The 14,253-nt window shown below is 34.4% G+C and overlaps 1 protein-coding gene across 2 annotated transcripts; it reads right to left on the bottom strand.

The window, feature by feature from the left end:
• Positions 1 to 1,925: 1,925 nt before the first annotated feature.
• Positions 1,926 to 12,781, bottom strand: LOC126549946 (protein sister of odd and bowel-like). 2 transcript variants are annotated; one of them, XM_050200477.1, is made up of 3 exons: positions 12,498 to 12,781; positions 11,357 to 12,428; positions 1,926 to 2,925 (listed from the first exon to the last, which is right to left on the bottom strand). In XM_050200477.1, the coding sequence occupies exons 2-3, from the start codon at positions 12,307 to 12,309 to the stop codon at positions 2,529 to 2,531; spliced, it is 1,350 nt and encodes a 449-aa protein (XP_050056434.1). In that variant the 5' UTR covers positions 12,310 to 12,428; positions 12,498 to 12,781; the 3' UTR covers positions 1,926 to 2,528. The 2 variants fall into 2 exon arrangements, with proteins under 2 accessions (XP_050056434.1, XP_050056433.1); XM_050200476.1 differs by having other exon boundaries at positions 11,357 to 12,781.
• Positions 12,782 to 14,253: the final 1,472 nt, after the last annotated feature.

Raw genomic sequence — 14,253 nt, forward strand, 5'->3', positions numbered from 1 at the left:
AAAATTATAACATAATATGAGCTGGATTTAGGGGAAGGCTGAGTGGGCTACAGCCAAGGAGCCCCCACAATTTTATGATTTTTTTAATAAGTAAACAAATATATTTTCTTGTTTTTGTATAAGGATCCCCCACAATTCATTCAGCCCTCGGGCTACTATATACCTAAATTCATCCCTAAACATAATAATATATGACTTTAGTTTAGTGACTTGAATTCGTAATTCAATTATTTATTGAATTATATCTGCGATTCGTTTACCTTTCCACTATATCCTCTTCATATATCAGGCTAATATAATTGTGCAGTTGTATTTTAATAACATATATTTCTTAAATATTACTTAAGCACATAACAAATACGATGTTATTTTAATTAATATCGATTAAAAAAAAAAAAAAAAAAGATAACTTGTTCGTTAGCTTGTAATTTACTCGTATACACGATATTGCGGTTAGAATATAATACTGGTACTGGTAAAGTGTTAAATGTTTTCTCTGCAAATTATCTATCGAATCATATGTTTTTCACAGTAATAATTATGTACAGATGTTTTACATTACTATATAGCCGGCCAACACTTTATTATGGATCAGATAAAAAAACACGTGCACAACTGTTAAATCGATGTCTTATAATTTATTGAGTGCTATTAGATGAGGAATCGTTTGTCGTGATTAATTTTGCAATATAAGATATTTTTAAACTACTCGCAAGTACAATGAATGAAACCGGAATAATGGCACAATGCCTGATTATGGAATGGTTATTGGTACCTATATATTAAACATTTGTTATCGTCCATAGTGTATAACAATTATTTATCAAATCTTTTCGAGTACGAAAAAACTGTGCTCTGCTTTGACTTAACCGTCAACAGTCCAATGCTTATAATAATTGAATAATAGTTTGAGTAATGTTGTCGAAAAGATTAACTTAACTTATTAGAATTTCCTGCCATAAACTAAAAACTTTCTGTTTAAGCGACTGTTTCTACAAAAGAGCAAATATTATTACCAATTATTATGTTACTTACCGGTGTTTGATGAATTTCTCCACTTATATACCATAAAAGGCTACTCTGATAAAGTGTAAAACAATATAAATTGATTCGAAGACACTAATAAAGATTATCGATGTTATTGATTAAAAATTGCTTTTTGTAATAGTACTTACACCTTAATTTTCTTTGCGTTTTCCTTTTAAAAATATTATTCAAGACGTAAACACAAACAATAAACATAGCTTTAATAAAAATGTATTTTGTAAGTATCAAGAAAGTTAGTTTTAAACTAGTTTTTAGTTAACCTATACAAATATTAAATATTCATCACAATTTGATTTATAATTTCATGAATATTATTTGACTGTGTTAAGTAATAGTTATATCATTTACGTCTTATTTAGATAATTAGATTGCCTACATATTAATGTATTATGTATTTTCATAATACCGGACAATTATTTTCCATATACTTACTCTCTGCAGTTCTGGTATTTATAAGGCGTAAGCTATTGGCACACCACATGATATAGGTTTTAATTGACATATTTGCTTATCAATTATTTTAGGCAAGGCTATGTATCTACTGCACTATAATTTATTATAAATAATAAATTATTTACTCATATATTTATACATTATAGATTATTATATAATATATTAATATGCTAATGTGCTAAAATGAAGTGAATAATACCATATAAGATATGATACCAAAACAAAAATTAGTATTTAATATTGTTAAAAACTGTGCGTTATCCAAGTAATATTTAACACATATTTTTAAATAACACTCAATTTTTTAATAAACAGCTAATCAATATTAATGGTTTTTAATTTTTCATAATATAGCGTACCATCATGGTTAATGAAGACACTAAGATTTTTATCGGGTTAAAAGAAAATAACTTAAAAAATCATAATAATAAATTATATAAATCATTTATTATGTACACAACTTACAAATTAGTATTATAGGAGTTTTTCTCTAACAAATCGCAAATATAACATGAATATATTATTATATGTACACGTTTTACAACGATGAATAGACGGGCGGTTACTGTACCATAATAATGTGTTTAAATAACATTTATCATGACGAGCGTGTAATTTAGTGAGTAAAGTAATTATAAATCACGTAAAAAAAAAATAAAATAATAATCATTATATAATAATTAAATATAAACAGCTAGAACGAGGGGATCGTATAATATACTCGTATTATACATATCAGTCCACCGCGGAGTAACGGAAACAAGAAAACATGGTTAGGTTATCCTCTGACATACACATTACACACACACATATATATATATATATTATACCTACATACGAATAAAAAATGAATAAAACTACACTCATCGTTCGCACGTTTTATATGATATTTTCGCGTATTCGGTTGCCTATGTTTAATTTAAAAATAAAAAACACAATACCGTGGTGTTCATTGCGGTGGTTCGGGGAGGAGGGTGGGATAGATTCGCGTTTTTTAAAATTTATTTTTTCTTTCTTTCGAAATGAGATCAGCGGCCACAATCGTCCGTGGCCGTAACGGCGTCGTTGTCGCGTCCGTGTGCGTTGGCAATGATCGCGGCTGACTGCAGTTCGGTAGTTGCGTACGCCAGCTGGACCGACGCCGCAGACACAGGCGACAAGTTGTGCGTGAGGCTGTGTCGGCGCAGGTCGCAATTCCTGCGGAATACTTTACTGCACGTCGGACAGTTGTACGGCTTGATGTCGGTGTGCGTCAACAGGTGTGTCTTCAGGTTGGACCGCTGATTGAAGCTTCGGCTGCACACCGGACACTTGTGCGGCGACTCTTCTAGGTGAAGAATCTTGTGCACGGCCAATGTACGTGACTGGCAAAACCCTTTGCCACACTCCAGGCACTTAAACGGTTTTTCCTTGGAGTGAATGTACCTGCGGACATGAAAAACACGCAGCGTTCGATTTAATAATACACGATAATTTATAATGATATGAATAATAATGTGCGCCGGGTCATGATTTACGTATAAGAAATTGAATATAAGTACGAATAGTACGATATGTTGATATACTATTATGGCTGCGATATTACTTATCCTTAAAGTTTTGAATGTGGAGGTGTGTATGTGTGTGTGTGTCTGTGTGTGTGCAATTTAATGATTTAATCACACCCTTTATTATGTTGTACAATACCTAGTATTTGTGCGTACTGGTCTTCTTTTGTTATTACAATAGATTTTACGAATTTATGCATTTATGCATTTTTTTCGTGTGCTTATGCCTGCTTTATTGCTTTATCATTGGTTGTTACGTTGGATTATTAAAAATGAAACGAATCGTTTATTACTAGATTATGTAGAAGTAATTTTTTTATTCTTTAATAGTAGAAATAAGAATTAAGATTTTATTGAGCTTTCTAATCGATATTGCACAGACCCATATAGGATCCAAAATATATATTACGTGTTTACCTTTACATAGCTGTGAACGTTTGACCTGCAGCGACTCGCACGAATATTATCCAAATTCGCCGACACGTTTTAAGATAGCGATTAGCACCCACTTTATAATATTAATTTTGCTTTTCACGTGTGCGCGATGACAGGTCGACCTAGTATAGTATTATTATTGTACGAGACGAATTACTTGTATTCACCTATAGAGTGTAATGATCTCGGTTTAATGTAAAAGTTACCTTTTCCGCCGCTCACGAACGAAAGCGACCCAATTACACTCATCGACGTCGCATTGGAAGAACTTCATTAATTCTAAACGACATTTGTCGTCACTTCTCTTATCTCTATGTACTTATTGATAAACCTAACACGTAAACGCTGTGTCGCACCATTGTAAATAGGGATAATTATTGCTGTGTAATAATAAATACAACTATAAATTATTAATTTTCTAATAGTATTAATTTATCAATTTATATATAATAATTATGTTTAGGCACGTACAACGGACATATTATTAGTGCCACACTGCGTGAGTAATACATGTTTAAATTTAGAATAATATAATATAAATACTAAAGTTGTAAGTAGTAAGATTCAATTTTTTTTAACTATTTGAAAACAAATTCACTAAAAAAATGTCAAAATAACACGTAGAATAGAATATTTATTATAATATCGATAATTAGTTTCGTATGCAGCAATATTAATTAGATATTCGCACTATTACGTCCATCACAACGCAGTTGCCCCGTGTGGTTTCAAATGTGAAAAGGTGCGGCATCCTTACTGTATTGTTTATGTACATTTATATATATGTGTGTGTGTGTGTGTGTGTATGTGTATGTGTCTATGAATTATTATTACCGGTATCTACACAGACTTCAAGGCGATCGAAGATCGCAATCGCAAACATATTATTATCCAGTTGTATATACCAACGAGGCAATAGAATATTTTTTGAATAAACCAACTCGATCAGTTTATTATATACAATATACATAATATATCTTATGTAGTGTAGTTGAGGTATTTTTTTCCCTTTGGTAAATTCCGCATTTATATCGAATATTATCACGCGCAGTGCGTACACCTATTCCCCATATTTTCTTCCAATTATGTTTATCTTTACGATTTTTGTGCAATCAAACTAGTTATACAGCTTTTTTTATTTGCCTTTATTGGACTGCCGAAATAATGTTTAATTTAATTACGTTGTTTTTTAATTAATTTGTGAACGTTTGTGTTTAAAAAAATGTTTTAAAAAATTAAGGCTTAGAAAAACTGTTCGCGTAAATTTTATAAAGAATGTTAATTATAAATTAATACCTTTTTTAAGTCAATAAAACAATATAATTAGTTTAAGCTTCTTACAAATTCAAAAATTGTATGTTGAAAAAGCAATTGTATATATATCAACGATCAATAGGTTATTGATTATAAATTAATGAACCCACTACCCATAAACAGTTAAGAGTAATGTGTAATCTCTATACAGATTGTACAATTAAAATACGTTACGTGACTTCCATAACTGTTAAATTCCAATACTAATTCGTATTAAAAAGGCTGTTTGACCAAGTGGAAATACTAATGTGGGCGATAATATAATTTTATAAATATTGTGAAATATTGCATTGTTGGTAGTTGTCAGTTGTCATCTAAAAAAATATTCGAACCGGTTCCACTTAAGTTTTTATTTTTTATCTTCGGTAAACTAGTCTTGACAAATCCAGTCGTTTGCGCTTGTAACGCATTTATAATTTATAACACATCTCTGTTTCTCCAACACCTTGTCAGAAACACTCTTCACCTCGACTTTTTATCAACCCAAGACATGGTTAAAAATTATTCCAGACGAATAACGATAGTCTACGACTTTGACTCGTGTTTTCTCGTTACTATTTGTATATATTATTTGCATCATTTAATCAGGCTGTCAACGATGAATTTTCATAAAAATTCGTTTACAAATGTTTTACCAAGACGTCAATCATTTGTTATTATTATTACAATGGTTGACCACAGTTTTGCACTTGATTTACAATTTGTGTTATCTTTAATTATTATTATTATTATTCGTAACCTGTTTAATATTTATAAGCACGCCGTATGTATTGTTTATACCACAAGGAGGGCAATTTAAGTGGCATTCGGTCAGGAACTAAATGGATTTTTAACGACTGGACAGTTTATATGTACATCGAGACGACCGATATTATATTGTCTGTAATAAAAAATGTTAAAAAGTATTTGCAAAGTGATGGCGGTGGGCGTTTTATACTGTGCAGAATGTTTTTATTTTTATTTTTAACTTATAAGTTAGATAGAAGATGTTAACAAAAGTAGTTTTTTGTAAATATATAAATATATGATTTCACTTAAAATTTAGCCTATTTTTTTGGTTTGGCAATTTTATTATTCTCGTGGCGATTATAATGTAATATGGTAGCTATCATGGATACATGTGAGAAACAAATAGGTACTCTCGGTGTTCTTATATGTATTCTCGTGAAACAATATTTAAATATTATGTACAATTTTGTTTAGGATGAGCCGTAAAAATAACGTTTTTAAAAATCCTATTGTGCGCCGGTCAAAAGTCACAGAATATAATATACAAAGTGTATTTTTATTGTGCAATCGGTTTTTAATGGACTGCAACGCGGCGACGGCACACGACACGCACACAATAACATAATGAAGCCATTAAAAGGTATATACCTACTATACACTGCAGTCGCGGTCTCGTCGTAGGGGTGTACTTTACACTCCTCTTCATGCCACCACACCGTGTTCGGCAGATAGGTCCTTCGGTGTATAATAATAATAACAATAATAATATTATGTACCTACACGCATGGCACTTGACCTTTTCATTCCCACGACGGATGACGCGCGGGGACACGTTGAAGGTGATAAATGGACGAGGATTACATATTATTATTAAATATATTATACAAAAGCGGCTTGCAAGTCATATTACTCACGTCGTCACAGACCATTGTTACACACACACACACACACACACACACACACATATTCATGTACATTATAATAGCGGGCATATATTTTTATGTTGTGTACTATATTATGTACAATTATTATCGTACGTGTATCATGATAATAAACGCGATGACGGGCTCGTGTATGAGTACCTGCAGTATAACACGTTCGAGTATTTCAGATCGCGACCAGCACAACGTCCTATAGGTTGTGGAAACGACGGAGCCGTTGCGATATTTATTTTTCGATCCGGACATGAAAAATACGTCAAAGGATTTTTTTTTAAATAAAATTTTTATTACTATTGTGATCATGGCAGACATCCAAATGTGCTGAGCGCGAGGAGTAAAAAGGATATATTATAATAAAAACCACGCACACACGATTAAGTTTTTATTTTATTTTTTTACTTTTCTCTCTCTCTCTCTCACACACTCACACACTCTCTCTCGCTCTCGCTCCCACACTCTCCGAGCATATAAAACTGAGTGCTGCTTATACGATCGTAAATACACGGCGCACGCGCAAGCCGGTTATTTGATCGACTCGACGGCGGCGGCGGCGACTATATGGTGTGCATTACCCCTGCGAGACGTGACGTGCTCTTCCGCCAACGCGAATTTTTTCTTCTTAGCGCGCGCGAGCTCGTGACTAAAACGCGCGGCGGCGACGTAAGATAGACAGTGACACTATATATATATATACACATATATCTATATTATATGTATAGGTATAGTATATACGGTGTCCCTCTCCACTGCCCACCGCCGACCATCCGACGAAATCCTCTCTCGGTGACAAATTTATTGTGCGCTCGCGCCACACATCCGTTTTTACTGTCTAATAAAAACGCTAACCTAACGACGACGTTAAAACAATTTTATGATAATACGACGACGAGTCGTGTGTGCGTGTAAGCGCACTCGCGGATCGTTTGTTTTCCGACACACCGCAGACTGGTTTTCGAAACCAAACCGACATGCCTTCTTTCTATGGTCATCCGTATTATTATTTTATAGGAGGCACATAATATTTTATCTATTTATATAATATTATACATCATAATATTATTATGAGTATTATATACAATTCTGTGTACATAATATTGATGCCTATGAATGATACTCATCGCACTTAAAAATGGTAGTATTTTTCTAAAAAATCGTGGCACCACCCTCGTCAGGAAAAATTTACCGTAAAATTAAATATTTTATCGGTGATTCATGAAATGGAATACAGATGTCCTAAGCTTTTAAAACAAATACAAATCTAAATACTTTTGTATAGCATGAAACTGATACGTTATACTAGATAGAGTTATATACTAGATTAAATGTTGACGTTCTATAATAATGCGTATATTATAATTAATAGCAACACAATAATCGGAAAAGTTTCGATATTGTCGGGAAAAAAAGGAAAAAATTAAGATTCGACAAAAACCGTTTTTTCGTTTATCACCTACTTATTATAGAATTTTACGAATGCATAGGACTCATATTCAACCCTAGTTAATATTTCGTAGCGAACATATCTAATGATGAACTTAAACCGTTTAATAAACTTTCGTATAGTATCAAAGATACACATATACCTATCTAATGAATTCTGCAAATACGCAGTATTGTTAATAACATTATGTAAATCAACTTATGGTTAACGAATCGGATTATCATATACCCACGCAGTTCAGTCATATATTATAATTTTGGAAACTGTCGAGTCAATATTAGTAAACGAATTAAAAAACTCCGTGGAATTTATATGAGACGATTTGAATTTTTTATTTTAAGCTTTGTCTTGTTTTATCTGTACAGTAATATTTTATATACCTATCGAATTTAAAGATTTATATACCCAGTACCTATAGTATATTATACCCGTTATCGGTTAGGTTAGTTTGTAAAAAATAAACTACATCCGCGGTGCCATTTTAATTATTGACCTCTAACACAGCTTCACTATAATAAATACCTAAACAATTAAATTAAAGTTTAAATGTGCAATTTGTATAATATAATATCAAGAGTTGATATTTTAGTTCAAAAATAATTATTATAACATACATATTTATTATTATGCCTCATCTATGGGCTATGATGAGAGTTGAAGAGATGTTCGAAAATATTTGTATCTACTTATAGGTGTATTATATACTTGGAAATTTAATTAACAATAAACAATTTAAACATAATCATAATATATTTTCTTGTAGTAGTAGGCTCTGTGACTATATTTAATAACGAATTTGACTCGTTTTATTTGTAAAAACCATGTTTACATTCATATGTAAGTGATATATAGTGAACAACATTATCTTGTACCAAGTTAATATTATGAATTATGATACACAGAAGTCGAATATTCCCACATATTTTATGTGTATTTTTCGTTTACATACTTTATATACTCGTGTACTCGTACATACTATGTAGGTCTAATTCAATTTTATAATATTCATCACACTTATCATCCTTACGTTATTTTATAATTCATGCAAAGATACTGTATAATTACGACGCAAAATGTTGTATGAAAAAAACATTTCATGTTTATAGGTTTAAAACTCTAGACGACATAATAACGTTGTATTAAATAACTAGACCAGCGGAGTTTTCTCACGTTTTTCTTTCATTCTAAACATTCCTGTTGAGAAATAAAAATTCTTTTCGATTTCCCGAAAACTGTTTTCGTGAGCGTAACATAATACGACGTGCGGCTATTAAACTGTCGGCTCGAGAGAACGGTGGACGATTAAAATCGTATATCGCGCAAATGATCGGGGGGGATCTGTGCGTATAGATCTGTGGCGGAGAGAGAATCGTCGTAAGAGCAGTGCGGGTAATCCGATACGCGGGCGCACTCGGGTTGGAGTGGTTTTTTTTTTATATCGCATTTATGTACCTACTTCGGACCGCTTTTGGTGTATCCCGTAAATTATTATTTGAAAATAAATGATAACATCTTTTTAACTCGATAACCGCCGCCGTTAGTAAACACATACTCACTCACGTCATAGGTGTATTATGGACGAGCATAAGCGAGTAGGCACATACACACGCACGAGCGAGTACACCACCCCGACAATATTGTTATATATTACTCGCGGGTGGTAACGATACGATTCGTTCGTAGTGGCAAGTCAGTCACCATAAACGAAGACTAAACGACAACAATCGTAAAAACGGATGGTCGCGAACGGCGAGTAAAATATATTATTATTATACATAGGTAACTATATGTCTATAGGTACATAATAATATTAATAAATAAATAAGATCCGAGATTAATTCGTTTCTCGAAATTACGACGCTCTGGCATCTGAGTGTATAATAATTGCCCATAAAATATTGATTGTTGAGTAAAAGGTAAAATGCGGCTATATTAAATTATAGTGTCAATCACGACGTATAACGGCGATACGGTTTTTGGATTCTATTCGAATAAAGCACATAATAAGCATGATTATAATAAGGACAAAGGATCTCTGTAATATTATTGTAATATAATATCATTATACCAACATTATATCTTTTGACGGTACAGGCCGTATTTTTAGGATATGTTTTTTACTTAGACGCGGTATACATAACAACGCGAATAATATAATAATTAGTAGTAATAATATTATATAGATACACCACCTATCCATAATTATATTATGTGCGTAGTATGAAATATGACGTAAGACTTTTCTGTGTGTCATTCGGGTTAAAGGGTTTCCTCTGTAATTTAAATTCTTTTTAGCTCTTATAAACATTATACACTATGACTTGTGCACATTACACCGCGGGCACGGGTAATTAATTAAATACAACGTTCGTACAACACAATATTCCGATTGATTGATATATGTGTAATGTGTGCGGTATTTGTACTATATGTCTATATGGAACATGGGTAGAGTCCAATCGCGGGTGTCTTGGCATTGTACAATATTATTAATTAATTATAAAGTAATAGGCATTTAAAATTCTTTGTTCTGTCTATAGTTTGCTTTCGTTCGTATAGGTATTGTAATATTATTACGCACTATTTTTGTTCCCATTCTTAGTTCATTCGCGTGTGTAGTATCTTCATAATATCTAATGATAAAACGCGAGGAGTAAATCAGAATATGGAGGGGGGAGGAATTTCACAACCCTTAGACTCAATCGCTGCCGCCTCATAATACGTGGTTGAGCTTGAAAAAGCGATCGGTTTTAAAAATTCATTGATATACCTATAATTCAATTCATATTATTCAATCGATACTACATTGATTATAGTTATTACTTATACTTATTAGGTCCATTACTGCAATATGCATATAATAATAATATAATATAATGATTTATAAAGAATATAGGAATTTAGATGTGTTTTATTTGCAATATACAAATTAGTTCTTTGATAAAGAGACAACAATTCTGAAAATAGTTGTGAATTTGTCTATATTAGAGAGTTGAAATCGAATTTCTCACGTTTATAATTTTTTTTTTTAATTTAAATAAATCAATAAAACTCCTTAATTACACGGTTATCGCATGTAATATTAATGCTATATCATATTATAGGTATTTATTATAATTATTTATTCACTGAAAAGTATTGTTTTAATGCTTTATCAAGGAAATTGGTCACGGGACCTGTAGATTTAGTCCCTAAACAATAAGACAACTTGTTGCTATTCAATTATCGTATACATTTTACATACACTTATAATGATTAATGAATACCTCCTATCATAGCAATAATTAAATAAGTATATCGCAGCATATCCATAACTATAATCGAGTTCACTACACGTTTCGTATGAAAAATATATGAATTTAACACCGTAAAACTGTTGTACATATACAAATATATGTATAATTATATATTATATATATTTAAGAAGTATAGAACAATGAGATATTTACCTGTGATCCCTGAGATGGTCCTGTCTCCTGAAAGCTTTTTTACAAATATCACACGAGTACGGCCGTTCGTCCGTGTGGGTGCGCTCGTGTATGAGCAGGTTGTATGACTTGGTGAAGTGCCTGTTGCAGAATCTGCAGATGAACTGTTTCTTGGGTCTCGGGACGGGCCCGTTGTTGTTTTCCTGGTGGTGGTGCAGATGTAGCGAGGCGTCGATGGGTTCATCGGCGACGTCTGCAGTAGCTGAGACTGAAGTATCTTCGTCGACAATCGCCGTGGAGCAGACTGCGGCAGCGGTCAACGAGGTGGACAGCCTGTTAGCTCTGGGAGACAGGCTGGACAGTTCTTTAGCGAACGCTGGGAGACGCCCTCCCCTAGTGGCAGCCACGACGATGGCTGCCGTAGCGGCGGCTTTAGCTGCAACTCCGCTGGCGTCCAAAGCCGCTGGTCTTTCGTCGGGGTCGTCGTTGTCGTCGTCGAGGTAATCGTCTTCAGCGTCCAACGAGGACGGATTGCCGCATTTGACGCCGTCGTCGTCGTCTTCGTCATCCAACATTTCGTGCACAACCACTACACTGCCAGTGGCGTGCGCTCGGTCGACGGTCACTGCGGTCAACGCGGGTTGACGGGGAACGGCGGTCAGTCGCTGCAGCGTGATGTACGATTCGAGGGCTTGCAGGTTGAGTGCCGCTGCCACCGGCGAATCGGGTGGCAGTAAAGCTGCCTGCTGCAGCGACGACACGAACGTGGTTTGCAGTGACAGGGCGACGTTTTGCAGCGATCTCTGCAACAGTTGTCCCATAGCCACGTCGTCTTTATTGTTGTTGTTGTTGTTGTTAGACGATGGAGATTGCTGTTGATGTTGTTGTTGCTGCTGCTGTTGCTGCTGCTGCTGCTGCTTTTGTTGCTGTTGACGGTGGTGGTGCGCCTGTTGCACCGCTGACGAAGAGTGCATCGCGTACGGGGTGGGAGTGCAGGCAGTCCTAACGGAATGGTACTCGCCGGGTGGGGTGGCGGGGCAGGGTGCCCCGGAAACGGTTTTTCCGCGAGCAGCGCGAATAATTCAATACGCAACTGACGTAATATTATATACGAATATAATATACCAGTATAAAATGTAATAAAATATTCGAGCGGGCTTACCTCTGCGATGGACGTATATCATATATTGACAAAGCTTTTCTTCCGGCCCGAATTAATGGTCGGGCGGTCGCGTGTCCCTCAACGGCGTCTAACTTCGTTTCCCTCGTCGGTCCAGGCAAAGGCAGTGGTAATAATAACAATAACAATAATAATAATAATAATAATAATAATCTAACCTACGTACGTGCAATATAACACACACACGCTGCAGTGGTGCCGGCCGTCGTCGGTGACTGCGGGCGACTACTACTACTACTTCTACTACTCTTTTCCCCACTACGCGCGCGCGAGCTACACACACCCGGGTACGCACGCGGACACGAACACGCGCGTGCGCGCGCCCGCCGCCCGAGATCGGTTCAGTTCGGGTTTTTCGTCTTCTTTTAATTTTTTTTTTTTTTTTTATTTGATAGAGAGTATTATTTTCGTTGCTTTTCTGCGCGCCCGTCCGTCTGTCTCCCACCCGGCCACGTCGCGGCGGGCGACCGCCTACAACAGACGCGCGCGCCGTTCGCGGACTGCGGACGGTGCGGCCGGCTGACCGACCACCGGTGACCGGTACGCGCAATCTGTCCACGTGGATATTATCATCTATATAATAATATTGAATATGATATTCACCATAGAGGTGTTGGGACGCGAATGTACGCTATTCGAATACCACGCGGGTTCACAGAGTCACAGTTAAAAGGGTGGAAACATCCGGATTGTGTCACGGACCGCAATGGTATAGTGAGTTATAATATAATATGCGCATGTCCTAATGATGTTATATACGATTTTCCGATAATATTGTTAGTGTACAAATAAAAATTAGGATAACTTCGCAGAACAATAATATATTATTGTTATTATTTTACGAATGATGTTTCAATTTTCCCTATTATGATAATATTGGAATGTAAATATTCGTATTTATCGTTTTACCGGATACGGGATTTTATTTCTCTATTCGTGTTTAGAATCATATTTCCAGTATTCAAAATTTGATTACAAGTACTCGCAAATCTCATAAAAAATTGTTTACCGTTAGGACGACGACTTCTATTAAAATCGTGACACGCACGAGCTCATTTTTCCTATTTATCCACCTCACATTTACATTCCCACTGTTTCGACGATTGTACAATCGAAATGTCTATTTTAATTATTCATCAAACACTATATTTACTCGGATTGTCCATACGGTTATAATTTTGTAGTTGATTTTGAAAATACTTGTTAGCATTTTCTGAAAGCTTAGTTCAATAACAAACCTAATATAACATTTTTTTGTAGCTACCTATAGTAGACCAGTGAAGTTCTGGCATATCTATTCTTGTAAATAAATTAGTTAAAACATTTTTATTATTTGTGATCACTACATTATTTGATTTTGAAGACAAAAAAATGTGTTTTCTTAGTATTTACACCTTATCCATTAAAATTGAGATTATAAAAAAATGATTTACACACATCTTTAATTAATTTATAATATCCTTTCTTATAAGGCTGTTCATTTATTGGTATTATTTTATCATAGGTACAATATTTTTAACGCTCCTTTTTAATATCTTAAAACTGGCAGTAGGTACTCGATTAGACAAAATCGTATAGGTAGGTACCTAAATATAATGCACATATTATAATATAAAATATTTATATAAAAATCACGTGTAAAAAAAAATGTATTTATCTAAATATTATAATTGTTATGTTTTATTTCGTAAATGAATAGATTAGGGGTCGGAAATATAGACGGCCCACGAACCAAATC

The sequence above is a fragment of the Aphis gossypii genome, chromosome 2, assembly GCF_020184175.1.
Source record: "Aphis gossypii isolate Hap1 chromosome 2, ASM2018417v2, whole genome shotgun sequence".
Lineage (NCBI taxonomy): Eukaryota > Metazoa > Arthropoda > Insecta > Hemiptera > Aphididae > Aphis > Aphis gossypii.

What these genes read in the sequence shown, in the direction of transcription:
- LOC126549946 (XM_050200477.1), bottom strand. Translation starts at nt 12,309, where the DNA reads ATGCACTCTTCGTCAGCGGTGCAACAGGCGCACCACCACCGTCAACAG. An exon ending in GACCATCTCAGGGATCACAG is followed by an intron (nt 2,926 to 11,356) that starts GTAAATATCTCA and finishes TCATGTCCGCAG; the next exon opens with GTACATTCACTCCAAGGAAA.